General features: G+C 41.2%; 1 protein-coding gene across 4 annotated transcripts in view; it reads left to right on the top strand.

The window, feature by feature from the left end:
- Positions 1-26,918, top strand: part of LOC143173025 (leukemia inhibitory factor receptor-like) — an 88,433-nt gene that overhangs the window by 53,392 nt on the left and 8,123 nt on the right. For all 4 annotated transcript variants that reach the window (XM_076362983.1, XM_076362982.1, XM_076362984.1 and 1 more), the window contains exons 3-20: positions 1,468-1,622; positions 2,337-2,457; positions 4,463-4,614; positions 6,392-6,555; positions 7,372-7,546; positions 7,828-8,097; positions 10,194-10,323; positions 12,161-12,324; positions 13,787-13,932; positions 16,683-16,848; positions 17,028-17,098; positions 17,495-17,708; positions 20,593-20,772; positions 22,382-22,483; positions 24,105-24,272; positions 24,908-25,069; positions 26,126-26,219; positions 26,747-26,825. In XM_076362983.1, coding sequence (XP_076219098.1) covers positions 1,541-1,622; positions 2,337-2,457; positions 4,463-4,614; positions 6,392-6,555; positions 7,372-7,546; positions 7,828-8,097; positions 10,194-10,323; positions 12,161-12,324; positions 13,787-13,932; positions 16,683-16,848; positions 17,028-17,098; positions 17,495-17,708; positions 20,593-20,772; positions 22,382-22,483; positions 24,105-24,272; positions 24,908-25,069; positions 26,126-26,219; positions 26,747-26,825 — 2,640 coding nt within the window. In that variant the 5' untranslated portion in view covers positions 1,468-1,540. The remainder of the gene's footprint in view (positions 1-1,467; positions 1,623-2,336; positions 2,458-4,462; positions 4,615-6,391; positions 6,556-7,371; positions 7,547-7,827; positions 8,098-10,193; positions 10,324-12,160; positions 12,325-13,786; positions 13,933-16,682; positions 16,849-17,027; positions 17,099-17,494; positions 17,709-20,592; positions 20,773-22,381; positions 22,484-24,104; positions 24,273-24,907; positions 25,070-26,125; positions 26,220-26,746; positions 26,826-26,918) is intronic.

Genomic DNA, 26,918 nt, shown 5'->3' with positions numbered 1-26,918 from the left:
GCTACATGGGAGTTATGGTCTCTGGGATGTTGCTGAAGTCTTCAGAGCTTTCAGGTGGCAGGGAAACAACGCACCAGGGATTGGCTGGGCTTTAGGATAAGCTTTCCTGCAGTTTTCTTTTTGAGAACAAAAACTGATGGTGGCCAATGTGTGGGTGGAAGTGACTGTGTTCCCCAGATCCCACTGAACAGTTGAACTTCTCTTTGGAAAACATGCAACCCATTAATCTTCAAAGAACATATTAAACGTAATATTCTAGATAATTTTTACCTTAAGATCAATATTTACAGCAAAAAGTATCTTTCAGTAGAGAAATGGCTCTCATTTTTTTTTTTCCTTTTTTCCCTCCAGAAATTACTACTTAACACTGGATTGAACCAGTGATCCTGGGTGATCAGATCTGGTTCTGCAGTGTCTCGGGCATCCCATAGCTTTGAGTAGCAGCAATATGAAAAGTGAGCAGAGGGGAGAGGAAACAGATGGGCTCTCCTGTCTCCTTAAACCTATATGTGAAGCAGGGGACATTTCCATTCACAGTATACAGGACCCTTTGTGAATGCGACATTTCATCTAAGTTGAAGAGATCTGTTCTAGGGGAATACTGTCACGCCCCACCTGCGGGAAGGGGAGAGTGACTAAGATCCGCAAATCCCCTCGGTGTGGATTAAGGTGAAATAGCACTCAAGGTCCACGAAACAAACTCCAACTTTAATGGCACAAACACTTCTATAAGCATCAACCCTCTATGTCTTAATATATATCACAAGCTAAGCGGCTTTGTGGTGAGTTGAGGTAGGCCTTGTATTACTTAACAACATCAAAAACGGAGAGCAAGAAGGAGAAGGAAAAAGAGAGAGAGCTGAGCAGCAGGAAAGAAGTAGAGAGAGAGAGACAAAGAAATCACCAGTCCTGGATCCAGCGTCGGACCTGCCAACGGGGGGGGTCGGTGCGGAGAGAGAGTGCCCCCGGGGGCTCACGTGCGCCCCTATTTATTGGCTCCAGCCCAAGGTTTCTAGAGTCTTCTCTCACCCCAGCTCCAGGAGTGGTTGAGACATTAGTCAGTCAAGGAGAGTGACACCGGGCCCCTCCCCGTGGCTGGCTTCTGGAGCTTTCCCTGGGGCATTGTCTGTGCTTACAGCACAGACACGTGGGCCTCGTCCCTTACAAATACCCTGCCATGTCTATTCTGTTCTGGCCTCAGGTAGTCCTGAAAAAGGCCTGTGGACAGTTGGGTTTTACACGTCTGTGATTCTTGAGGTTATCTTTGAAATTTCTCACTGAAAACATGTTCATCAAGGAGTGGTTGGGACAGTGAAAAGGTTTGCTTGCCAGACAAAGAAAGGGAAGGAGTTGCTACGCCTGGGAGCAGCACTGAAGAAGAAAAGTAGATGGAACAAGAAGTGGTATTTGTGGAGTATCAGCTCTGGAATTTCAAAGGTTTTTTTGTTGGGTTTTTTTTAATTTTAGAACTGACCAGCGTGTTGGAAGATGGCATTTATTCCTGCTTGAAGCTGCTGTTCTGAAAACAAATAGTAGAAGAATGTGGAAGAATTCAAGCCTCCGCTGCCTTTTAGCTCTAGCTATTTTATGTTTAAGAAGCTTAATAGATAGCCAGGAGATAGGTGAGTTTATTGCAATGTAATTCACTCATTACTTTTTCTTTGTAGCTTCGGTACTGACACCATTTAATTACGTTGCTTTTCTGGCATGAGTATGTTCAAAAACCGTCACCTCTGTGGTCCCACACCATCCTAGGGATGGAGGTACTACCAGGCCTGGTCTCTGCTTTCCAGCAACCAGTGGCATCTTATAAACGAGTGCAAAGTTGGGTGTTAAATTCTCCATAATGCAACTGTGATAGTCTACATATGCAGTTGGTGTAAATGTCCGCATTGAGATCTTCTTGCTGCATATGTCAGCTGTCTGCGACAATTTCACACATTATCATTAATTGCCCTTCTGTCATTAATTGCCCTCCATGTGGGACAACGGAGGAGAGCAAAGAACTCATTAAGTTTATCATCAAAGCTTGCGGTTTTGCCATTGGCCCAAAGCCTGCTTATTAGTCTAGGCGGAACGGGTATTGTGGAAAGAGACAGCTGCCTGTGTTGTAGCACACAAGTATAAACCCAGATTTTAGGTACTTGTAGAAATCTGGCAGTCTGTGGCTGTCTGTAATCAGGCAAACAAATCATTCAACAGTTCTAAAATGCTGGCCAGACATGCATGCAATAAAAATGTAAAAAGAATGGCTATAGGTGTGAACAATAGCGGTTGTTTTACAGTTAGTCATTTTTGACCTGCAGTTTGTGACTATATTTCTTATATGATTTCAGGTTCCCTGGGGCACGCCCAGAATTTGAAATGTGTAACACACAATTTACGTAAAATGATCTGTACTTGGGATGTCTCTTCTAAAGGAAGACGTGGACAAACTGACTTTTGCTACACTACAAAGTAAGTCCCTGTATACCTGGTTGAAAACTACCAAATTGTGATGAAAGTATAGTTATTCCTCAGTCACTGTCCATGGAATTTGTGATGCTGTTGTTTCCCAGCATCTCCCCATCAGTTTTCCTTGGGTGGTGCTCCCTCCAGGCGCTGTTAACTCAGGCAATGGCAGGGTTTCTGGCAAAGTCTTGTTTCATCCTAACAATTCTCCTGCCAAAATCTCCTGCTTGCTCTCTTAAAAGGACTGGAAGATGCTCTCGTTTACTCAGACTTCTCTGTGTGTCTGCCTAGCCCTTGCTCAGAGTTTTCATGAGGGACATCTTCATACCAGGTTCAATCCAAAAGGAAATGATAGTTGGAAGAAGCAAATCCTGATGTTGTGGGCCAAAGCGGTAGAATATATGACATAAGTGTTGAGATTCACGTGGAAAAACATGAAAAATATCTTCGTGGCTGTCTTATAACCTTTATAAATTTTAAGCTGACTGGAGAGCATTGTATTAGAGGAAACGTAAAAATTATTCCACAAGTGCAATAGCGTTTTCAAAGTGAATGCAAGTTGAAAATTTTGAGAAATGTTAAAAAGCTTAGATCTTCAGTGTGTTTTTCACTAATGAGAACTACATGTGCAATTCCCCATGCTGTGGGTCTGCCAAATACTTATCATGTGCTAGGGATGAGTTCAAATCCTTTTTGCATCTTGATCCTGCCCCTAGTCCAGATATTTGTACTGTCTTTTTTCCTGTAAATTCTGCAGGCAGCCCAGACTTGTCCTTGGGGTCCCAGGGCTTGGCTGCACTTCTTCCACCTACATGTTTGATTTTCTGTGTCTACTTATTCCTCCTGCATTGCCAGCTATCATTTCTATACGAAAAACCCACATACATGTGACACTGCGGCCAGAGTTCAGGAGTGCAGAGTTCATGAGGTACTGCCCTCTAAACGAGAACAGCCATGTAGCTGCTGCTGTTTCTCCTTAGCAAAGCAGAACAGGCTTGGGTCCCCGAAGCAGAGAGGCAGAGGGCTGAGCTTAGTACAGACCTCCCTGAGGGAAAGAGGTTTTGTTTTTCAGTTGCCCAAACATCCTCTAATAATATCTCAGTACAGAAGAGGAATAGCCTTTCTGAGCACTCAAGTCTCAGCTGGCCTTCACTAGCCCAGAGTCTTGCATGAATCTTAAAAGTTCAACCCAAGCTCTTGACTCCAGCCAATGGGAGCTCCAGAGTCCTGTTCCAGTTCATAAGTGAGTAACCGTCCCTCAGCAGGAAGTCTGGCATTGTTCTCTTTGCTTTCCTTCCTCCCGTCATTCCCTCAAGAGGAAGGTCTGGATTTTTCCAAACATTTTGCCTTTCTAGTTGCGTATCAATGATAATGAGCAAAGGGACTTGACCCATCCATTATTGTTTCCTGTATGCATCTACCACCACAAAGGCCAGATCACATTGTGCTGAGCACTGCACAAACATTATGCGCAGACCGTATTTCCATCTGGGATTTTAGCAGTTCTCTCCCCTGCTCTCTGCTCTTTCCCTACGAGCTGAGCAGCAGAAGGGAGCTAAAAGATTTGTTCTGAGCTGGGGACACAGATGGGTGAACCTGCTCTTTGCACCCATATGCCATCATTTTGAGAAGAAACGGAGGGAGAGGGAGACAGGAAACATAAAGGGAAGGGGATGTACTGTTGGGGTTTGGGGGATTTTATTTTGCTTATTTTGAAATATTGATTCATGGTGACTGTAGGTTTCAGAAATGTGTCTTTTGGTTAAAAAGTCAGTTTTTCACTTTGAGGTGTTCTCTTAACAACTGGGTAGCTGCATTATACAACTAGTGCACAGGGAATGCCCATTAATCTGCTACTAACCAAAGCCCATGTTTCCTTCACAGACTTGATATGGAGCTCTCTGTTATATTACAGAGAATTTGTGTTTTACTAGTGTCCTAGGAATAGGGTTTAACTTGCCTTAGCTTCCTATCAGCTGAAATACCTGCTTAATCCTCTCTGTCTTTTCAGTGACATCTCCCCTCCACTGTGTTTTAAAACTAAGGAGAAAAGGGTTGAGATTCCAGTCCCAGAGAGCTCCACCACACTGACAATAACCACAAACAGTGTTTCTGGAACTGCTTTTGCCACCAAAGAATTTGAAATTCACAAGAAAGACATCTGTAAGTATCAGGTTTTATGTGTGCACATAAGGCCTTTATACTATGATTAACAATGCTCCAGAAGTGTTTATGCTTGCAGTTTTCTTTGGCAGTGTTCCTGTATGTAAAATATTGATGTGCTGAGTCAAATGAATTTACCGTATCTAATAGGTTGTTTTCTCTCCCCCTTCAGGGGAAAGAAAACCCCTCTTATCCATAGATCATAGCAGAGAAATCAAGGGCAGAATGTGAGGAGGAAAACAAAGTACAACACTGTCACATCCCCCTAATCACTCTTCTCCTTTTTTTTTTTCCTAATTGCAAATTAGAAAAGATTTGTAAACAGGTTCCTAATCTACATACAGAAGTACCTGCATGAGGCATAAAGTGCATTTGCTTAGACTTGACTTGGGAAAGGGACAATAAACTTCCCAGTGCCTGTTCTCCCATTTTAAATGCTGAACTGGTACAGAATTAAGTACTTTATTCCTGCAATTTCACAACATTTTAAGGGCAGTTATATCATATGTCACTCCTGACAGGATCATATTTTCTCAATATATGCCCAACTTACCCATTCTGTTCAAATGTATATGAAACTGAGCAAATACATTTATGCTTGGGAAGTAGGCTGCATCATATTGGAGTCATAGATAAATTAGACTTTTTACCACTTCCTTCCTCTCAAAGGAGGAAGTTGTAAGCTGAAGATGGCATTGACACCATCTGTCACACTTGCTCATAATTTCGTCTTTGGTTTCGGTCTCTCTGCTTATTCCTTTAGTGCAGTCAAAATCTAAAGTCAGTAGCACTTCTTATCCATGGCTCAGTTTTCTCTTCAGTTGAGAGCAGCTCAAGAACTTTAGCAAAACACAACTCAAAAATATGTGGGCAACACACTGGGTTCTCCAGCGTCTTGCTGACTCCAGGCAGGACAGGTTTCTCAGGTTCATCACAGGTTATCGGGGGTAGCGTGTTGACTGAACACGCTGGGGTTCAACGTGAAGCTGAACACTTCGCAGGCTCGCAGAGCCTTGGCCAGGACTGAAGTTGAATAAATCACACATTTTAAAAACAGGATTTATCCTGCACCAGGCCCAGTGAACTGCCATAATGCTTGAACTGCCATAACCCTTGCCTGCTTCTCAGCCTCTTGCTTTACCACCACCCATTTGTAGAAGAGATGCTTCTGTTTAATCTCCCTTTCCTGTCCCTATCACCATGTCATGCCTTCAATATTTCTTTTAGCTTAAAATCACATTCCCCATGATCCTCTTCAGAGCCTCATGTGAGCTGCTTCCACCCTGTGCTTCCGCTCTCCTTTCTCCCTACTCTAGCTTTTGTTGCAAGTCCCCTCTTCCCTGCTGGTCTCCAAAATCCAATTCTTCCTTTGGGGGATTTTCCATCATCCTCCCTAGATGTGTTCTCATGTACACTTCAAGGACTGTCACCATGTTTCCTTCATCTCTGCGGCATTGAATGAAGGTTGTGAAAGATATGATGTCTTCCTTACTATGCATTATGAAGAGTCATATTCATGATCAGTTACTCACACATCTGCATGTTGAGATGTTAGAAAATGCTACCTGGTGACTCATCAGCACCTGTGCTTTCCTGGGAACTTTCATGCTCAAGTAATGACAGAGCCCATCTTGTTCTAATTACAGAGGTTGAGTTACATGTTTGTATGGCTACTAGCCGGCTGAGAGCAGAGAGATGTGGCTGTTAAACACCTGTAGGGCTGGTGTTGCTGACTAATGACCTGAATATGGCTTTTTTCCCCTCTCTCTTTTTCAAGCATTTGTTCCTCTCACTCCACGTATTCTTAGTTTAACACCTGACTTTTCAACTTCCACATTAAATCTGAAGTGGAGCGATAATGGATCAATCTTCCCATACGGACTGGATGCCTTTTGGCAGATTCAGGTACTCCGTAAAGAAGCAATGGAAAAAGTCACACAAGTAAGTCCTTTTCCTCCTTTATGAAAAATGTATATACAATTTTTGCCCTTGGTAATATTCTGGGAGGTCATTTGAAGAAGGCTGAGAATAATGAAGATTGTAGATCTTTGCAGAACCTGAGTGTAGTCATGCCTCTGGTAGGTAACTTCTTGTTAAGTTTCAAAGTTACGAGGACGCTGGCTACTATACTGTCAGTACTTACTCACCATCACAGCTTTTTTTTTTTAATCTAGTACAGGTTTTTTTTAATTAGAACTTGCTTATGAATTTGGCAGGTATTTTACACCATTATCTCTGCTTTGCTTCTCCAACAGCGTCTCAAGTCTTGGTGGTCTTTGAATGTTCAGTTTGCCTTTTTTTTGCAACCACAGTTATTCCGGCCAATTTATAGCTCTGTTCTATAATTTTTACGAATGGAGAAAAGATAAAATGTGTACCCTGGGACTAATATTACAAGAGTTTCATTTTGGAAAAGTTGGAACATTTCCCTGCCTGGGAGAGGCCCAGGATACTGGGATGCAATATATACCTTTTGAAATGCTTGGCGAGCTTCCTGCTCTCCCTCAAATATCTGCGCTCTGGTATTTTTGACTGGCAGTCTACCTGGCTGGTGGGCTGTTTAGCATCTTAGGCTTTTGTCCAAGTAAATTCACAACACAACTGAAAGTTAGGTGGGACACTCCAACCATCTATCAGGATTTTGTGATTTACTTCACTTAATTTGCCATTCTGTTGACACCTGTGAGATTATAGGTCATTGGTAACAGGTGCTCATAAACTCTCTCTTGGTTGTTTTTTTGGGGGAAAACTTTGCAGGTAACTTACTATTCAAAACTGACTCATGAAGACATCATTCTTTCTTGGAACTGGACATCAGATATGCCTTTGGAGTGTACATCGCATTATGTGAAGATTCGCTGTTATTTTAATGTAACACAGTTTGTTGGCCCCAAGGATTGGAGTGACTGGAGCCCAGTAGAAGAGGTCCCTGGTATGTTTGTTCCCTTGCCACCACATGGACTTTGATTTCTTTATGTAAAGCAAGCCAAAGTCAGAGGAAAAGCGCTAGGCAGTGATGGGCTGCTGCTCTTGGGGGTGTTTTGATGAGAGAAATAATGTAATCATTAGCTAATGAAACCTAGTTAACATCGATTTGTATGCATTGGAGTGCTCCTAAGTCACATTTTAGCTGATCAGCACCATGTTTATAGCAAATTATTTATGTGAGGGTTTTTTGTTTGTTTTTCTTTTCTGTTCTTCCTTCTCTGCTAGGAAAAGATACCGAGCCCAGTGGGAGTGGGGTATTTCCTCAGGACACCGTAGTGGCAGTAGGTTCAGATGTGACAATTTGTTGTGTCCATGAAGAAGGACAGCAGATACAACGGATGACTTACGGATCAGAAATATACCCAATGATACATCTGAGCAGTCGGAGCAGTGCAATCAGAGTGCTAAATGCCAGTGCTTCAGATACCAGTGGGACAAATGTAGTGTGCATACTGTCCGAAGATGGGATGGATGGAACTGTCTTGTTTGTAGGATGTATGTATCATTATGTTTACTAACCTTAGGAAAATCAAAATAATTTTGAGACTCTTAGGGTTCTGCTAGGAAACAAATACTATTGAGGCTTTTTTTTTTCCCCTGGCCTTTGGTTTCTGAGGATGAATTGGGATTGTACTTGTTTGATTTCACTGTAGAAGTTCCAGCCCATGGAGAAGACACCAAGGCTGGATGGGGAGGTACCCATGTAAGCCCTCTTCTCTTAGAACCTGGCCCAGTGCTTCTCTCCTTGATCTCTTTTTCTAAGACACTTCTTCATGATCTGGAATACTTAGTAGTTTATTGCCATATGAAGATTCATTCTCAGTCTCTATCACTTTAGGTTTACATCTGTTCTAGTTTGGTCCATGACAAGGTGAGAGTAAGAGCAACAATTGTAAGTGAAAACATTCATTTACCAACCAGTCAAATGAAGACAAGAAAACAGTCAGACTTGCAAAAACAACAGATGCTCATCCAGGGCAGCAGCTCCCTGGGAGCTAATTACAGCAAAGGAACCCAGCTGACAGTTCATCTTTCCTGGAAAACCTTCTAAATATTCTTTCAGTGTTTTCTTTAAAGATACTGAATCACTGTGTGTCTTCTCTGTGTAACCATGCCAGCCTCAGAAATCTCTTCCCAATACAGATACCTCTTAAAACAAACTACTGAAAGTACCTGGTTCTTCTTTCCCATAATTGGTCACTTCAGAGCTTTGTGTGTTTTTCCCACAGGGGTTTTGAGAGTTACCGTCTTCCAATAGCTGCTGATTAGAACCCTGTTCCCCATGACAAATGTCTGCCTTTGAATTTAGGGTCCTTGGGGTTCAGGGAAAGGAGAGGAGAAACTGAACTAATTTGAAAGTGTGTTCCCAACTCCAGCCTGTGCCTCCTGTCATTGACTTTGTGTATTAAGTGTGCAATAGCAAATGCAAAACAGAATCCAACCTTTTATGACTTCTCAGTGAGATGCCATTTTTACATTATTTGTGCAGTATTTGCTTTTGTGGGGGAATCTTCCAAGTAAATAAGTCAGTGGTTCATGAATGAAGGCTGTGATAATCCCATAGGTTTTTCCCATACAGTGTTTTTTGAAGAGCTGGGATGTGGTGAAGTCTTGTTTCCTGCCAGTGTTTCTTCTTGTGGTACCTACTTAGTGGGAAGGGAGAGAACTTGTCATGATGCTCATGCTGATGAGAGACATTTGGGGAAGAAAAGGTAGAGGAAGTAAATGTGTATGCACACCGCCTTGGTTAAGCCTAGGCCTGGCAAAATAAGTGTTCTTTTTGGCTTGCCGCTCATAATCTGAACTAAGCCTGCCACTGTTGCCTCTTGCGTTAGTGCCCCTTCTCTAGGGCAGCTATGTGGACGTTATTTTGCTACCTTTTGGAGAAAAGTGTATGAGACTTGAAATAAGTGCTCTACTTAGTCTCACGTTAGCCTGATTACCCTCTCTGTTGGGAGCACTGCCCACCTTCTCCAGGAAGGCACTCAACACTGCTCTAGTATGGGAGCAAAGAACAAACTTTAAAAGAAAAAGATGGGCACTTCCAAAGCAACGGTGAAGAGGACAAGCCGTTCGGGGCTTGCTTTAACTTTCAAATTCAGTGTGGAATTCATGCTAAAGGGAACATCTCCTTGACATGACTTGCTTGGAGAATTCAAAGCAGCGGTGGGGCTGGCATGTAAGATAATATGACGCACAGCCAACAGCATTCCTGCATTGCTCAGCGGCTAAACTGATGCTTAGAATTTTGGAAAAGTCTTGGCAGAGTTTCAGTGAAACACTTCCAGGTCAGAGCCTGGAGCTTGTGAACATATTTGCATTTGATTTACCAGATTACCCACCCACTTAGAAGCCTAGAGTCAAGTGTTAGTCAGATGGGGCTGATAATAATTATCCATCTGTTTTACTGGGATTTTTTTTAAGCATATTATTTATATGGTTGGAGCATAACTATTACCATGTATTTGTGAGGCACACAATCTAGACCCAGCAAAAACGAATGGTGATGCTTTCAGGAAGGTAGTGTCCCAACTGTCACACTAGGCTGGCAAAACATTGACTAACTATTTTGGTTTCCTTTCATGCTACAGATGCCCCTGATATTCCACAAAACCTCAGCTGTGAAACATCCAACTTCCTGGTAATAAAATGCACCTGGAAACCAGGCAGACCCAGTGGACTATATGGAAAACGAAGAACAAACTACAGTTTATTTGAAAGGTAAAGCAATTCAGCACTAAAAAGAGTAAAAGGGTAGAACTGGAATATATCCATTGCTGCCTGTGACTTACTGCACCATGCCTGCTTAAATGAGATAGTCTCCATTGTTTAGAGCCTAAAATACTTTTCAAGAGTTTGTGGAAGCTGAAACAAAACTAAACTTGGAGAACCCTCATCTAGCTCTGCAGAATTCCAATGGGAATTAAGGATGGCTTTTCCCAAAGACTTAGGCCATTATGAACTCATGAGAAAATAAAGGGCTGAGTGTGTCAGGCTGCTGCCAACATGTAGGTAAGACCAATATGAAAATGCAGGGAGATAGTAGGAGTCATTCACTAGTTTTTAAAATTTTTTTATATGCAACCTGTGTCAGATCATCTGCCAGACATTTACTGAGCTTCTGCTATGCAGGATGACTGAAACTCACTAAGGAACTACTGTAAGACAGGCCATGGGGCATTTCCCAAATACTACTAGGGAAAAAGCAATAAGCCTACACCTGTTCTCCTCCCAGCATTAAGAACTAGATAGTGTAGAGCAGGCAGAATGCATGTTACCTGGAAAACATTGAAATGGAAAATAACACTGGCATCATCCACAGAAAGGAGTGAAGACTGGCGTCCCACTAGTTTGTCTTACATCGTAGGCCATGTAAAGCCTTAAAAATGAAGAATCATTGTTTTGGAATAGCACTTGTAAATAGGATTCCTTGGTGGTTGTGATTAGAAGTTAGGAGTTAACAAAATTCTCGTGGCAAGGAGGCTCCCTGGTAATGCCAAAGGAGCAGTCAGGGAAAGGAGCCAGGAGAGGCCTGAGTCACACAATCTGATGGGAAATGGAGTCTCATGGTGGCTTTGAGGCAAGTCAGAGGCAATGAGGATTGAGTTACAGTCGCAGATGTCATCCAGAATTCTAGTGCTAAAAAAGTCATTGGATAGGGTGCAAAGAGGTGGACAAAACAGGGCAGGTATTCAGAAGAAAGGAGCTCCAGTCACTGGCTGCCCATATTCAGCTCATAAACGAGGATGTAGTTCAGACTTGTTTCGCTCAGCCCAAAGCTGTGAGGAGATTAATGTGATGCGTTTCAGGGTAAATATTCTCATCCTTGTTCTCAGCCCACACTGAGCTATTGAAATAGAGAGTATGGTGTGGAGAAAGCTCAGAGCTCAGCTAGAACACAGAAAAAATGCCCGAAGGAAGAAATTAAACTTGTGCTACTGAATGAGAGGTTTACACAGATCATAATTAAAGCAACTTCTATGTATGTACATACAAACAGATACACACTTTAGATTTTACCCCTAAAGATGTAACTTTGGTCTTGGCTGTTACCAGACTGCCTCCCCTACTTGTGATTTAAAAATGACTGGGACTAGTGGATGTATCCCAGTTAACAAACCTTAGTTTAGATTTGGCAGGGCTGATGATAGAAAGACGTAATGTGTGTGCATCTCCCTAGTTCAAAAAGCAATTAAGAACATTCTTTAAATGCAAATGTATGCTGATCTGAACAAAGATACTTTAAATCAGAATCTTAGTTGTGACTTGTGAGGTGGTTTTACAGGACCTACCTGTTTTCCAGGCTTTTGAGAAGTGAGAGGATGGAAATGTTATGCTAGTGGAAGAGGAGAGTTTCACGTGAGAACAGGGCAAGTCATGACTGATGCCACTTTAACCTGCGTTGTGGTGTTAGATATGCCTCTGCAATCAAATCATTCTGTAAGCCATGTGTCAGTGAACCCATCGTTCTTTACTGTGTTTTCAGTCTAGACTTCTGACTGTTGCTAGAAATTATCTTATTCAAAAATTAAGTTGTTCCCCCGCTTTTACTTTGTAGAATATCTGGTAAAAATGTTTCATGCGAAATCAATGAAATGAACAGAGAGCGTGTCTGTGGCTTTCCAGTACTGGCTGACCAAAAAACTTACGATTTCATATTAGGCGTCTCCAATCCTATCGGACAAACAGAGTCATCGCTTTTGGTTGATTTAACTCAAAGAGGTAAGACTTAAGAATTACAAAGGCAAAAAGATATGTTTATTGCATGCTAACCATTTCTTTATTTTAGGTTTGAAGCAGTCTGACATGGTATACTTGTCATTACTTTGCTTTATTGTCACCAGTATTTTGCCATGTTCAATAATTTGAACTTGAAAAGAAAATAGCTTAGGACGTGTCCTGAAGCAACGATTAGGTGTACAGGGCCAGTTCTTGACAGCAATGCTACCAGATTGGATACGCTGCTATGTGGATAAATGCTACTTGTGATCTAATAATTAGCCAGCTGCTGTTGTTGTAATACATATTATTTCATATTCTATTACACATCAATAATTAAAATTTAGGTGTAACTTTATGAACTGTGAGTGACCCTGTATTTCAGTGTCTGCTTATAGGGCAAAATATTATGCAAGTTTGTAACAGCAGGATTTGGAGCATAAAAAAAGTAGCACTAAAAGGTAAAAGGTAATAACGGGAGTATTACCTGCTATTGGTAATAGCCATGATCATCTGCTATAGTGGTTTGTAGAAAGAAATTACTTCTTTCATTAGACCTTCAGTTTAAAAAAGGAAAGGGAGAAGATGACCACCTTTCTAGTGCTGTCTTCTCTGTCCTTTTCCATCTGCCTCCACAACCACAATTGAGGACTCAGGGGTTCCTAATGGTTACAGAATTCCGCTGTTCTCTCTGAAAAACTGAATTTGAAATTGAAGATGGTGCGGTTTTTTTGTCCGTGTCCCAGTTCAAGTAGCCTGAGGTTAGAATTGTCAGAGTGAATTGGCGGGTCCTAAAAAGGCATAATTTGTTTCTGTTAATTATAAACTGGGCTGTTTTGCACCCAGTTGATGCGACTGCTATTTCCTATTTGTTTCCTTTCCTTTCTTTTCCTCACTGTCCACTTAATTCCCAACATAGACTACATATTTCCTTAAGGGTAACTGGACCAATTCCAACAGTAGAGATTTTTTTCTCTGATAGCTATGAATAGTAGTACTGAATATTATTGAAAAATTCCATGAAGGGGGTTTTGGGGAGGGAGAGGTCATTCAGGAGTCCTACCCTGTCCTAGTCTGCAGATTTTAAGTTCTAACTTACAAAGTTCCCAGAAGGTGATCAAAGTTGAATGAGTTTCATCCGTCACTGTGGTCCTCTGACATAGCTCATGTTTCGCTTTTTTGATAAAGTCAGTAGGAGGCAAAATGTTTTTCTGTGTCTCCAACTCCTTATCACACATGCTAGTATGCTCAGCCTTAAGTAAATCTGTTCCGATGTTTGATAGCTGAGAAGAGCATCAGGAATGAGACTGCTTGCAAGTGCCTTCCCAGCACCAGCTGTCCTAGTTGCTGATCAGATTGCTTCTTTATCCTTCTGATTCTCTTTGATCTTTTAAAATCAGATTTTTCTGAACTAAAGTGAATGTTTTTTTTCTTAGAACTGAAAGTTTTTTCTTTATATTTTAAGTTCATCCAAAAACTCCAGAAAAGTTAACTGTTTCTGGGAACAGCTCTACAAGCGTCCGTCTGCGTTGGTTTATAAATGGCAGCTTTGCTGAGATCAGGCTTCTGTGTCAAATTGAAATTAGCAGTGGTCACTATGAGCGAAAACTGGTAAGTGTTGCTTTTAATGGATTTTTTTTTTTTTTTGGCTCAGATGTTCATCTTTTTCACTGAACTAATTACATTTCAAATTCTTTTCTCTCTTAAGAGCTTCATTCTGGTCATCTCGTTAAATGATTAATGTGGTAATGACTAGAAGTTCATCTACTAAAATCAGAAAAAGTTCTGCTCACCTCTGTTGCCTGCTTTCTTTTTTTTTTGATTGGTTTTAAACAATTTAGAGGAAAGTCAAATTACCCACCGTGTTATTTGGTACTTCGAGAGGGTGCATAGTGCTTTATGCTGACCTGTTAGGTAACAGTCCTTGTGCTTTGTCCTTCCTCGTGCAAACTGTATTAACACAAGCTTGTTCCAGGATGCGCTGCTGCCCTGCAGACTTCCGCAGTGGTTGTTTCAGATTGCCACTTGCAATCCATACTTGAATTTCTTCTTTTTTTTTTTTTCCCCTCGGAGAACAGTGCATTTGCTTGCTGTCAGCAATTGACATGCATGTGGCTGTAACACGGAGCTGCTAAACCTGCTCGTATGTCAGTGGTGTAGAGGCAGGATAGGGAAGGGTTCTCCCACTGGGTGTATCAGTAGGTAATCCCCAGTGAAGACCTCTGCAGCTGGAGAGAAGGTGGTGTTTCTGGGTGGGGTTCAGATTTTCCAGCATTCAGGCTTCCAGCTGCTGCCCAGCTTTGGTGTTCTGCGTCACTGACTGGAGCTGCGTATTTACTCTGCTGACTATCAGAGGAGCTTAGGATACTAATTTAGACACCAGCATCAGATACTGAGTGTCAGTGGTGGGAATATATCCTCTTCTTCCGTATTGCCTAACGTAGTGTGGGGTGACCTGTGTTACTAGGGAAGCCTAATGGCACAACTGCACGTCTGGTTGGCCTGAGGTTTACCCCCAAATTCTGTGTTTGTGCATTCAGATGGAATATCTCTGACCAGCTTGGGTAGGCACATGCTGAATTACCAGGTCTTGGTGCACAGAGCCTGAATTTGTAATTTGAGCACATTAACTTCAGAGGCTGCTTTTTACAACACTTGTTTGATTTTTAGCAGGAGTATTCTATTACCCACTGCATTTAGTTGCCTGTTGGGCACAGCTTTGGTCACAGCCTTGAATAAAGTAGCTCAAGCCACAGAAGTGATGCAGCTAAGACTGAAGATAATCATTATATACATTGCTTCTAAAATAATAGGGTAGTAGTTAATGCATGCTCTGTATTTTTAAAATACTTTCAAAGCATTTAATGAGCGTGGAAGCCTTAAGCTTTTATATTTTCTCCGTAATGACATGTGTTAAGTAGTACCCAGAGATTAGGTACTGCAAAGAAAATTGTAGATACATTTGGAATTAAAAGCAGAAGGAACTGGCTTTTAGATGTACGTAACAGCTCTGACAGATGAGCTATGTTGTATGGTGTATAGTCTGAGATACCATCACCCACAGTTGTCTGCATTTCTCTGCTCCCAACAGTTACTGCTTCTGGAGCAGTCAGCAGGGGGAACAAACACCGAAGTGTCACCCACCCCCAGCTCCATTAGCTTAAACTGCTAAAAAAGTAGGTTTGCACAGTTCTGTCTAGCCACAGTTATGCTGCTCGAAGCCTGGCGCACATACTTGCTTGTGAACTCTGCTACCAGGTTAGTAATCTGGGGCAGTGGGAGATGGTAAGGTCTTATGCTGCCACAGCAGTTTGATTCACTGCACCTGTATCAGACCCCACAGCTACAGATATTTTGAAACACAGCAAACAGCTTGGTAGAAGCTTTTACAGCCGTGTTATGTTGTCTCTGGTTGCTTAATAAAAAACCTCCAAGAGTTCCCTGTAATAAACAAAAGTAGCTGTGAAATTGTTATGGGATTTTACATGGCATTTTGAGGATGTTTTCAGAAGCTTTTTTTATATTTTTCAAGTTGTCATTTGGCTTTAGAAATGCACAATTAGTTGCAGCTTAAAGTCACTTGGAGTCCAGTTTTTGGCAGCTGTGATGCACATGTGTTATAATTAGATTCAGTAAAAAATATTCCCAGGCTTAGGGTTTGTTTAAGTAGTCATGAAACTGAAATATGCCCTAGACTTGCACAGTTTTAAGAATAACAGGAGAGATTAGTCCTGTCATAAGAGTTGTGAACAGAGATCACCTGGGTAAGAGTTGGATACTATCTTTTGAAGAAAAAAGGGCTGCCTAGGAAGAAGACTGCATGATAAGCATCTTGCTCAGGCTGTCTTTAGCATGCTTCTGTGCATATGTCTTAGGAAAAAGGCCTTTGTCCACCCAGTTTGATGTGCACATGCACAGTGGAAGTGCAGGTTCTGAATACCGGAGGTGAAATCCTGGCCTGCCTCACGTGAACAGAAGTTTTGCTGCATATAGGAGAGGGGGACCGGACGGGATAGATGGGAAGCAGCAGCCTGCTACTGTATGCAGAGCTCATCCCATTGAAGGCTCATCTCCTTTTCATGTTTTACATCTCAAATATGCTACCTACTGTCATATTTCAGCTTCTGTGCTATAGATTACTTCATTTTGGCAGATCTCTGAAAAATTTTCCTTTGTTTAGTGTGACTGCATAGGAAATATTTTTCTTTTTCATTAATTTCTTTGTAGGGCTTGACTGCAGCTTTTTTTTCACAGTCGGTATTTTTGGGGAGAAATATCACCTTTTTAGGTGTTAACTTTCAGCATAATCTAGGAGCAAAAAAAATATGTGTAACATGTCAATTTCTGTAAATTTTTAACAGCACAATGTCTCCATGCCTGGTGGAAAATTCTCAACTTACACAGCTCAGCTGAACGCATTGCACCCATATACCAAATACCAGTTGAGGGTGCGCTGTTCGGCTGCTGACCACTTCTGGAGGTGGAGTGGCTGGAGCAGGATAGAGGAGCACACAACACTGGAAGCCCGTAAGTTTATTTAATTCTTTGTTGATAAAATGTTGAAATTGTGAAGCCATATATTTTAAAATTAGCCATCTAAAAAGCTAACTTTTTGATAGATGGTAAATTGTCTACTGTGCAACTTGGAAAAAAAAAATTCCAAAACTTTTTTTTTTTTTTTTTTTTTTCTTTTTTCCCCTCCTTAGCTCCTGTAAGAGGACCAGATATCTGGAGAGAGAGAAGTCCTTCTGGAAAAAGTCTAAAAATCTTCTGGAAGGTAGATAGGACACTTAAAGTTTTAAAATATTATGTAATGTAACTCTATGAAAAACTATTTCCTTACACATTTATAAATGAGTGAAGTTTACAGTCAATAAATCGGACTGCTTTTCTTAACTTTTTATAGAACCATCCATTGAGACAATTATTTTTCCCCAAATGAGAATATTATTAAAGTTTTATAATTTAAACATTGCATTGAGAAGCATTTCACATGAAGAATTAAATTTTTAATACATCCCAGCTGAAAAGTAAATTCTCAAAGTCACTCTTTTCTGCCTCGTAGTCCTATACATTCATCAGACTAGATCAGGACATTAAACTCATATTATCCTATGTCTTCTTTTGTTTATTCTGTTTTGGTTTTAATGGGCTCCTCTTTGTCCGTTCATAGCCTTTATCCCTTTCTGAAGCCAATGGAAAAATAGTGTCTCATGAAGTGTCCTGCTACCTGCTAGAGACACCACTGGAGTATAAAGAAGTCACTGAACCCTCAAACAGTACTGAGATAAAACTTGGAAAAAATGACTGTGTAATTAGTGTTGTAGCCAAAAACCATGCAGGCTCGTCTCCTCCCTCGAGGATAACGAGCGTGGAACTTCCAAGCGGTGAGTGCTCACAGCAGAGAGCTAAACACTTTCAAAGCTTGGGGAATACCTGGGTGAGTTTGTTTATTGAAAAATAAGATGATAACATGCTTTGTTTGTTTGTGTTTGGTTTCTGGTTTATTTCCCCACCCAAATCTACTGCGTAGGGGAAGAAAAAAATGGCTGCTTTGCTTTCAGGGTAGCAGGTCACACCTATTAAGTGTGCTGTCTGCATAAAAGGAGGGTGATAGTGTGCAGTCTCTGCAGCTATTTGTGCTTTTCTGGACATCTCCCAGGAACAACAAGAATGAGGCTTCAAAGCATTAGTGTCAATCTCAGATGTTTAGGGACCTGAGTTTATTTCTGTGTGTTCTTATTGAGACGCTGAAAAGTTTTACATGCTAAAGAGAATCAGAATAAAGTTTTGGGGGTGTTGTGTGGCTTTTTAAGGGGAGAGTTGTCAGTTCAATGCCTGTGAGCTCTGGAGGAGAATATTAATTGGTCTGGTTGGTAAAGTGTTGGCACCCTTGTGCTAGGAGCTGGGGTTTGAAAAGGAGGTAGGAGTTCAGCTTCCCAAATAAAATGCTGCCACTTTTGCTGCGGGCTTTTGTAAAGGGAAATAGCTGAGCCAGATGATTTTCTGCTCCTAACGCTGAGCTTGGGGAGAAGATAGTATTGCATGTGGCTGTTGAGAGTCCATGCTTCCCTGCACACCAGGAAGAGTGTATCTCCCAAAGCCCAAACCTTTAGCTCCAGATCTGCCTGATGCTCTGCAGGGAGGACATATTTACACAGCGAGGCCCCTCTCTGCTTGTTTGCCAGGAGCATGTACGGTGCTGCTTCTCCTTCCCCACCCAGAGAACAGGTATCACAGTTGCCCGTCTTGCAACTCAGGTTTTGATAAGACAGTGCCATCTCTCACAGGAAGAAACACGCTTTGGCTGAGATTCACAATGAAATACGAGTTTGTTTCTATGCAAAGGAAAACCATTGCTCCTAATGTTTCTTGTGCTTCTCCGAAACACCAAACCTAAAAGTATATTCTTAGTCTGCTCCTTGGTGGGAAAAGTAGTTGTATGGGACAGCTGAACGAATGAAAATGCTTTTATAGCTCTCCTTCAGCAGTGAAAGAACGAGACTTTGGGAGTCGGGGAGGTCTCCGTAATAGGTTTGTAGTGTGGGACAGCTGATGGCAGCTGGAGCTTTGCATTCATTTGTAGCTTTCTCTCAGATGTCTGAGGTTCCCTTTGGTGTTACCCAACTTGTACTCGTTGAAGATTTGCTCCCAAGTTGGTATAGGAATTATCTGAGTCACTGGCTGGAGTCATGAAGGATGACTCATTCACTGAACTGGATGACATTTCTGCCCAAACATCTTTTCTGGCTGCTTCCTGTGTACAGTCTGTAAGTGCTTTTAACGTCCGTAAGAGAGCAGTGGCTCTGAAGCTTGAGATCTGCTGAGGTTTTGTGAAAACTGAAAACACAAACAAAGGGTGCTCTGCCTTAAATAATTTCTCGCTGTCTCTGAAAAGTGCTCTGTAGGGAGTTGGGGCATATAATCTGGCTGTTACAGGCTCCCCTACCACAGTAGTACTGTAGTGCTAGTAGTTATTTCTACTAGTCTAGGTTGCAGCTATAAATACACCAAAATGAGCAGTACTGCCCTGTGTGAATTTCTAGTCGTCTGGCTCAGGAACTTAAATTGAGTGTGGTGTATTTAAGCATTTTTTAGAGAGTATGTGCTCACTGTCAGTAGAAAGCCTTTCCTGTAAATAGGAAAATTAAAGCAGTCTAATTAGAAATAGACTCTCTTCCAGCGTCATAGAAGTGTAGTTTCACTGGATGCATAGTAGTTTTTTAGGGAAAAGTGTTGAAAGACTTCTGGAAAGACTGGACTTGTCTTTTTTCAGTCATGTGTGTCTTTCTTGCGATGAGCAACATAGAGAAGGATTGTACACTTAGCTGTATGTTAAGATTATTTAGAGAGTCCTTCGACATTCACAGCACATCTGTGAAAGTAAAGTTTTTACAGCACTGCTTCTTAAAAACTGCCCTTGCCCTTCAGCCTTCCATAGTTTATGGCTTTAATAACATGAAATAATAGACTCAATAGGGAGCATAAATGAGAACACTGAAAAAGGAAAAACTGAGACCCTGAGATTGTTTTTGCAGATCTGTCATAGGGCGACAGCTGTTGCGGTGGCCTTTGGAAAACATCCCTTTGCTCGGCGGGGTCCCATCTGATGGACAGCCATGGAGGGAAGCTGCAGGAATCAGAAGTCATTCCCAGATCTGATCACTTCAAGGGCAGCTAAACCTTTGATGATCAGAAACAAGAAAAATAGACTAAAGGCAAACCTTTTTTTTTTTTTTTTTTTTTTTTTTTTTAATTTATCCTTGGTAGACTGGAGCCTCCATAAAGTTCACCAGAAACTTGACTTTTGCTGCTGATTCTTGGTGAAAAATGGTTGTCCGTGGTCGGGCAAGTGACAGCAAGACACTTTGAAAGAAACACAGAGCAAACTGTTTGATGAAATGACAGCAGGAATTTATAGCTGGAGGCTCCTGCCAAATCGGTGTCAAGTCAGAATTGAACCTGACATCTGCTGTAAATCCTTACCTTAAAAAAGTGCTTTTTAAGCCAGTCCTGAGCTGCAGCACTTCTCGTCATCATACTTAAGGCTGACTGAGGGATTTGCTGCAGGCTACGTCTGATTTCCAGCACTTCAGAAAGCACAGTTGAGTGCACCGCTTCGAATTTCACAGTACCAGGAGTGCGCCTCTCGTTCTTAGAAATGACTGCAGTTTATTAAACCTTTGTGCTGTGGCTGGAAGGCTTTCTTCCAGCTTGGACTATAGATAAGTGTCTGCCCTCTGATGGATTTTTGTGTCGTCTTTGTTGCAGACAATGTCAAAACAGATCGGGCCATGGCAATGGGGAATGGAATTTATATTTCTTGGAATTCTTACCCCAACATGACCTGTGGCTACATAGTAAAATGGTGTCATTCATCTGGATCTGAACCCTGTAGTGTGGACTGGCAGAAATTTCCTTCAAATACAACAGATGCAGTGATAAAGTCTGGTAAGTCAGAAATAATTTTCTGTGAGTCTTTCTGGTTGAGAGCCTGAGTAGCAAGTGGAATGAGAGAAGCATCAATGCTATAGGTTGAAGATTATTGCATTGCTGTGTGCTTGTGTATATAAATGAACCCCTTCTTGGTACTATGTTTATTTTAACTTCTTACACAGCCTTGCCAAATCCAAATATTAGTCTTGACTTAACTGTTATCATCTTATGTTTATTAACTGTTTTGAAATTACCTCTTCTAGCTACACCCAAAAACTTCCTAACTCAGCCTAATGCATAACAGTTAATCTAGGGTTTGGGGTTTTATTTGGATTCTAAACATAAACAGCACTGCTCAGGATGGGGGAAGACTAATCCGTTGTTTTTACATGAGGCAGATTTTTTCAAGTGTGACCTCCATGTGTTGGCTTGCTGTCAGCAATTGAAATTTCCTGGAACAGGGCACATTCCAGGTCTCTAGATGCTGGTGGGCAGATCAGGGAAATGAAACTCAGCTGTGGTGGGACTAGTAGGAGCAGAAGAGGAAAGAGAGGATCCAAGAAAGATGTAGGATTTTTCTCTGCTGTCTAAAAGGGTGTATAGAAGAGTTTAGTATATAAAATCTCCATTAGAGAAAACAACTTGGAGCTGTGTGCATAGGAAAGTTGGGGGGGAGTGAGACCTGGGGGGGGGAGGAGGCAATATGTTTTCCTGCCTGGAATTACAACACTGTGTCCATGTTGTTTTCATCTGTGCTGGCTAAAGCCTGCTTTTTCTAAGCAGACAACATATGTCTGTCCAACGATGCACTGCTCTACTCCTGAGCACTTTCCTGGGATGCTTCTTGTGGCAGGTTGTGGGAGTTACCAGGCTGCTAGGGCTGGGATCAAGCTGGCAAATTCACCTCTGCACTTAGTCCTGCCAGGAGAATATCTCAGGCTGGACTTGAACTCTTGCAAAACCCACTTGACTTCTGTAGAGTTTTACAGTGGCATCTTGTTTAGAAAAAATCTTGAAAGTAGCGTACACCCCTGACTTGGGAAATCCCGGGAAGTGGTAAATTATTTATATGTTGTAGTATCAAACACCTATGCCTCCACCAAAGATATGTGAAGCAGAAATTTCATGACTATCTGTTTTGTAGAGTCATTTCAGGCCTGGAGTTCATTGCTTAAGTGCTTCACTATCACTTTTGAGAGTTCTCTGAATTTCTTTTGTACTGTTGCTGTAATAAGCCTGGGTATTTCCAAATGCATTTGTATTTCTGAGGAGGAGGCAGGATCTACATGGCTGCCGTGGGAGGAAAGGAAGAGGATTGTCTCTGGTTACTTCAGTTTGTGTTTCTGCATGGAAAGAGCAATTTATGCCATTTGAGTAGCCTGTTTTGAATACTATTTGTTTAGAACCAAAATTTCTCCGGGAGCTAGATTTGCTTACTGCTTCTAAACTGCATCTGATGGCATAGCTTTTGTAGGAGTTACAAGTAGAGGTAGTATTTATACCTAACACTGTGGTCTAAGACTTTGTAATTTTTTAATATGTATTTATATGTCTGTATCGTGTGAAAGCTAAAAGCATCACTCTTCATAAGTGAAATATTCTTACAGCTATTTTTCTCTTGCAGCTCTGTTTAGACCTGGTGTGAGATACAACTTTTCACTATATGGCTGCAAATCCAGTGGATATCAGTTATTGAAAAACATAACTGGGTATATGAAAGAGCTGCGTAAGTGCACTTTATCATTCAGGATCTTTACAAAGTGAATTTAAACTGTGTCTATTTTTAGCTCAGTGTTGGCAGAAGAAGACTGAGACCAGAATCCCCATACAATACTACTGACTTCTGCTCGTTCTCTGTATATAATGGTAATACATTTCTCTAGCCACTTCCAGTTCCCAGCATGCAATAACCCTGTGTTCTCCAGCTTGTGTGGTGGCACAAGGTGTCACAGAAGTTTGCTCTGAAGACAGTGGTCTTCAGAGTTGAAGGCACAGGCATAATTTGAACCACAGGGATGGGGTCACTTCTGCAGGAGAGGAGGCAACTCTTTTTGATTTGTCAAGTCAAAGTAAACTTCTGAGCACATTTGGTACAGCTCAGCAAATATAAAAAGCGTCCACAACATTTCTGTTTAAAAGCACTTCTTAGACCAGAACTAGATCCTAGCATACAAGCCACTTAGAGAATTGCACTTGTATTCCCTCCTGTACCAACCCCATCTGGGTAACTGCAGTTTGATCTAGGGCTGAGCTTTGCTTGCCTGGAGATGCATTAGCATCTGAATGCTTTCTGTTCCCAGGAATCTGAACATGGCTTTACCCTTTAACATCACAACTGTATTGTATTGTAACTACAGCACCCATTTCACTTAGAAGTTTAATGTGTTTTCTGCTAAAATAGTTTGCTTGGAAAACTGAGCTGCTGACATAATCTGAGCCCTTGGAAATGCCGTTACTTATTTCATTGCTAAGGTTGAAGGTGAGGTTAAGGCAATTTTACCAGAAACTCAACTTCCAGTCATTTATATCTCTCAAAATCCTGAACAGTTTCCCAGAAGATTTTTCCATATGTATTCTCAACAGATTGGAAGCTTTCAAGGTAACAGGATAAAGACTTTGGGGGACTAAAAATGCATTGAACAAGCAGAAGAAACTTATTAGGAACTGAGAAATGTATTCACTTTGCACAAGAGCATAGATTCATTCTAAAACTTCAAATTTGCCTTTGGACAGATAACCATCAAGACAAAAATAGAAGCATTCTTAAACATGAGTTCAGCACTGATAGATAAATGCCAAATGTCGGACTAAGTCCTGATGCGCATGACTTTACACAATATCTGATGTAACACTTTCAGTGGGGTACAGGTATTGGAATAAGGACTTGTGACGCCTGCTAAGAGTAGTTCTTTTAAGCTGAGATAGATTTCCATGATAGGAATGTGGAGTTTGTTTAATTTGAAGACAAGCTATGAAGTCACAGAGTTAAAGCCTTTAAAAGCTAAGTAATTTGTATGCTCTGAATGTTTATGCAATCTTTTGGGGTTTGTTGCAGAAAGAAGGGTATTTGGGTCTGTAAGAAGGCTGCCCAAGGAGAGATTTTTCTTTCAGCTTCTGTTAGTAGATAATACTGCAGTAATTAATAGCAATGAGACTGACATACTTGTATTTTTGTAGTTATCACCTGCTAAGTCTTTTCACATGTTCTTCAGAATGAGGGAAAAGTATTCAGGAAAAAGTTGAAAATGCTAGCCCTGAAATAAAACTGATGAAACACTTACATGGCTTCAGCATTTAATGATAATGTGGTTTCTTACTATCTTTTTCCTTTGTAATTCTCCCTACAGCTCCAAAACGTGCACCAAATTTTACTGTAGAAGAAACCTCTTCAGATTCTATATTGGTAAAATGGGAAGACATTCCTATTGAAGATTGTCAGGGGTTTTTGGAGGGGTATCGGCTTTCCTTTGCAAAAGGTGAAAAAGGTGTTTTAAAGCCTAGGCTTTCAGAATCAGGTAAATGAAATCTATAGATTGCAACTTCCTTGCTCGAGCTTTTTTTTTTTTTTAATAATTTAATTTCACTTTAAAAAAAGATGCTTTAATCATAATTCAGTTGCATTATTCACTGGCATAATTGGCCCCTGATATGTGACAAAAGCATTTGAAATAATTGGCTCCTTGTGTGATTAGCACAGTTGTTTATTAATATAAGGCAAAAGTCGGAGAAAACCCTGCATAAAGCTATGCAGTGACTAAGTGGCAATGTGACATGCTGCCCTGTGTACAGATACCCTGGCTAGATGAGACATGGGGGAGGTTACGTGGCTATATTTAATTGGGTATATTCTTCCAGCACCCATCTTGTATGGACATCTCTGTTACAGAACTGAAGCCTGATTCACATTAACATAAGAGGTCAAGCAGGAGTGGAAGAAACTGAAGTCAATCGCAGCAACAACACACTCCTGTGCTGTTTGGTGCTGTGTAAGCAAGCAGCATTGCTAGGATTCTTTATTTCAGTTTTCCTTTATACAGATTGTTCTTCAGGTTTCATACGCTGACTTCAGGGAAGTCTTGCTAAAGCTGAGGCTTTCTGTGGGAATCCTTTCTTATAAGGTTATGCTTTTTTACTGCTTCCAAACGAACAGGGAATCCAGAGCTTAAAGTTAAGAATATCACTGACTTAACAAAGAAGTCTTTGAAAATACTTGATCTTCAAGGCAAAACAAGTTACCAACTGGACCTGCAAGCCTACACTGCTGGTGGGTTGAGCCCTCCAAACAGCCTCTATGTGGTGACAAAGGAGGACTGTAAGTTGAATATCCCTGTTCATTAATAGTCTTCAGCACAGGGTCTGTACAATGTATATAAAGCTGAGCTTATTTTGTTTTTTTTCTGGTCCCGTTAGGTAGTTTGGGCCTACAGCCTAATTTTTAATTTATTTAGTTGGTTATTTTTAAATACAAAAATTGGTACACTTCAGGGTGAGGAAAAGTTCCTTTCCTGTTACAGCTACCTTGTAGTTCATGGTAATGTATGCAAGAAAAATAACTTCTAAACTACTACTAAATACGGTGGAGTCTGAACTTAGTCTTCTCAAGCAGCTAGTTGTTTTTGTCAAGTTTCCCATGATGAATATCTGCTAATACATGGTGGGAAGAAAGACATTGTGGAAGTATTTACCAATTTCAGAATTATAAACAGATGCCTCTCTGCTTTGAATTCAGTTTTATCGATCCCCTGACAGAAACAAACCCAGAGAGACAGTTAGGAAAAAAACAGATTGACTTTGGGGAAGGGGGGGGGAGGGAGGAAGTATTTCATATGAAAGACTAAACACTAAGGTGCAACTAAGATACACGAAAAATCAAACTTGAGGCACTTAACATCAATGGAGGAAGGCAGTGGGAATGTATTGGAGCTAAACCCTGGGGATTAGAAGCATTGTAAACTGTATAAAAGGCAGTGCAGTTTGTGCAATGAGTTGTTGGCCTATAAGAGCCATTACCAGAGATTTGGCCAGTTCAAGTAACCTGAAAGTGCAATTCCAGTGCTTACTGAGAACAGAAATTACAGTGGCAATCAGTCTTGTGTTGCACCTGAAGCCTTTCGCAATTAAGCAATCAGAGAGAATTACCTGCTGATTCCTGTAGGTATCACTGAATCAGCTGTGTTTATGGATGGACTTTTGCCCTTCCAGCAAAAGGGAAGTGTATGGTATACATACGCTTCACTGTCACTGTTTGCAGACCACTGTTAGATGAGTTTGATGAAACGGTCTCTAATCTGTGGGAACGTTAGAAAAGACATAAAACTTGCTGGTAACTTTGGATATATATATACTGTCTTCTTTTTTCGTCCCCCAGCTGTAGGATTAATCATTGCAATTCTCATCCCTGTGGCAGTGGTTGTGCTGCTTGGAGTGGTGGCCAGCATCTTCTGCTACCGAAAGAGGGAATGGTAAATGCATTCAGTTCTGATCTTTTCCTGGATGTGTTTGCTTCAGTGCTAGAATTTTCCATTATTTTAGTTAGTCTTTGTTTTCTCCAAGTACCCAAAGATGTCAGTGGGCTTTGTTTAAAGGTGGGTGGCAAAAACACACTGTAGAAGGTGAGGGAGAAATTGAGTTGGAGAGATGTCAGAGTGAGGAATGCAAAAAGGTTTTGCAGGAGCCTGTCTCCCAGCGAGCACCGCTTATAAATAGTTCCCAAGTGGAAATAAGCTGGCGACATACTAATTTGTGAGCCATCCACAAACACTCAGGTAGGCATACCATCTTCAACTTTCCGTAAACGTGGCATATCAAGTTCCCCGGAGGTTTGCTGTTTTTTCCATTAAATACTCCGTGAAAGTGTAACACACTAAATCTTTGTGCCAGATGTCTTCAGTATTCTGAATTAAAGGGAAATGTCCTGACCCCTGTTGTGTATTCGCAGTCTGCTTCAGGGCTTGGTAACTTTTAAAAGTCTGTTCTTTCCTCTTTAAAGGATTAAAGAAACGTTTTATCCAGAGATCCCGAATCCTGAGAACAGTAAGGCACTACAGTTTCAGAAGAACATCTGTGAGGTAACCCGCATTTTAAATCTAGTATTTTAAACTTCTAAAATGTATTGCAAGTAAAGAATTCCTTTGCAAACTTTGAGTCTTCTGCTCCAGTTG

Source organism: Aptenodytes patagonicus, chromosome Z (genome assembly GCF_965638725.1).
Source record: "Aptenodytes patagonicus chromosome Z, bAptPat1.pri.cur, whole genome shotgun sequence".
Lineage (NCBI taxonomy): Eukaryota > Metazoa > Chordata > Aves > Sphenisciformes > Spheniscidae > Aptenodytes > Aptenodytes patagonicus.
Note: the sequence above shows the minus strand (reverse complement) of the source record. Positions and strands in the feature narration are given on the sequence as shown.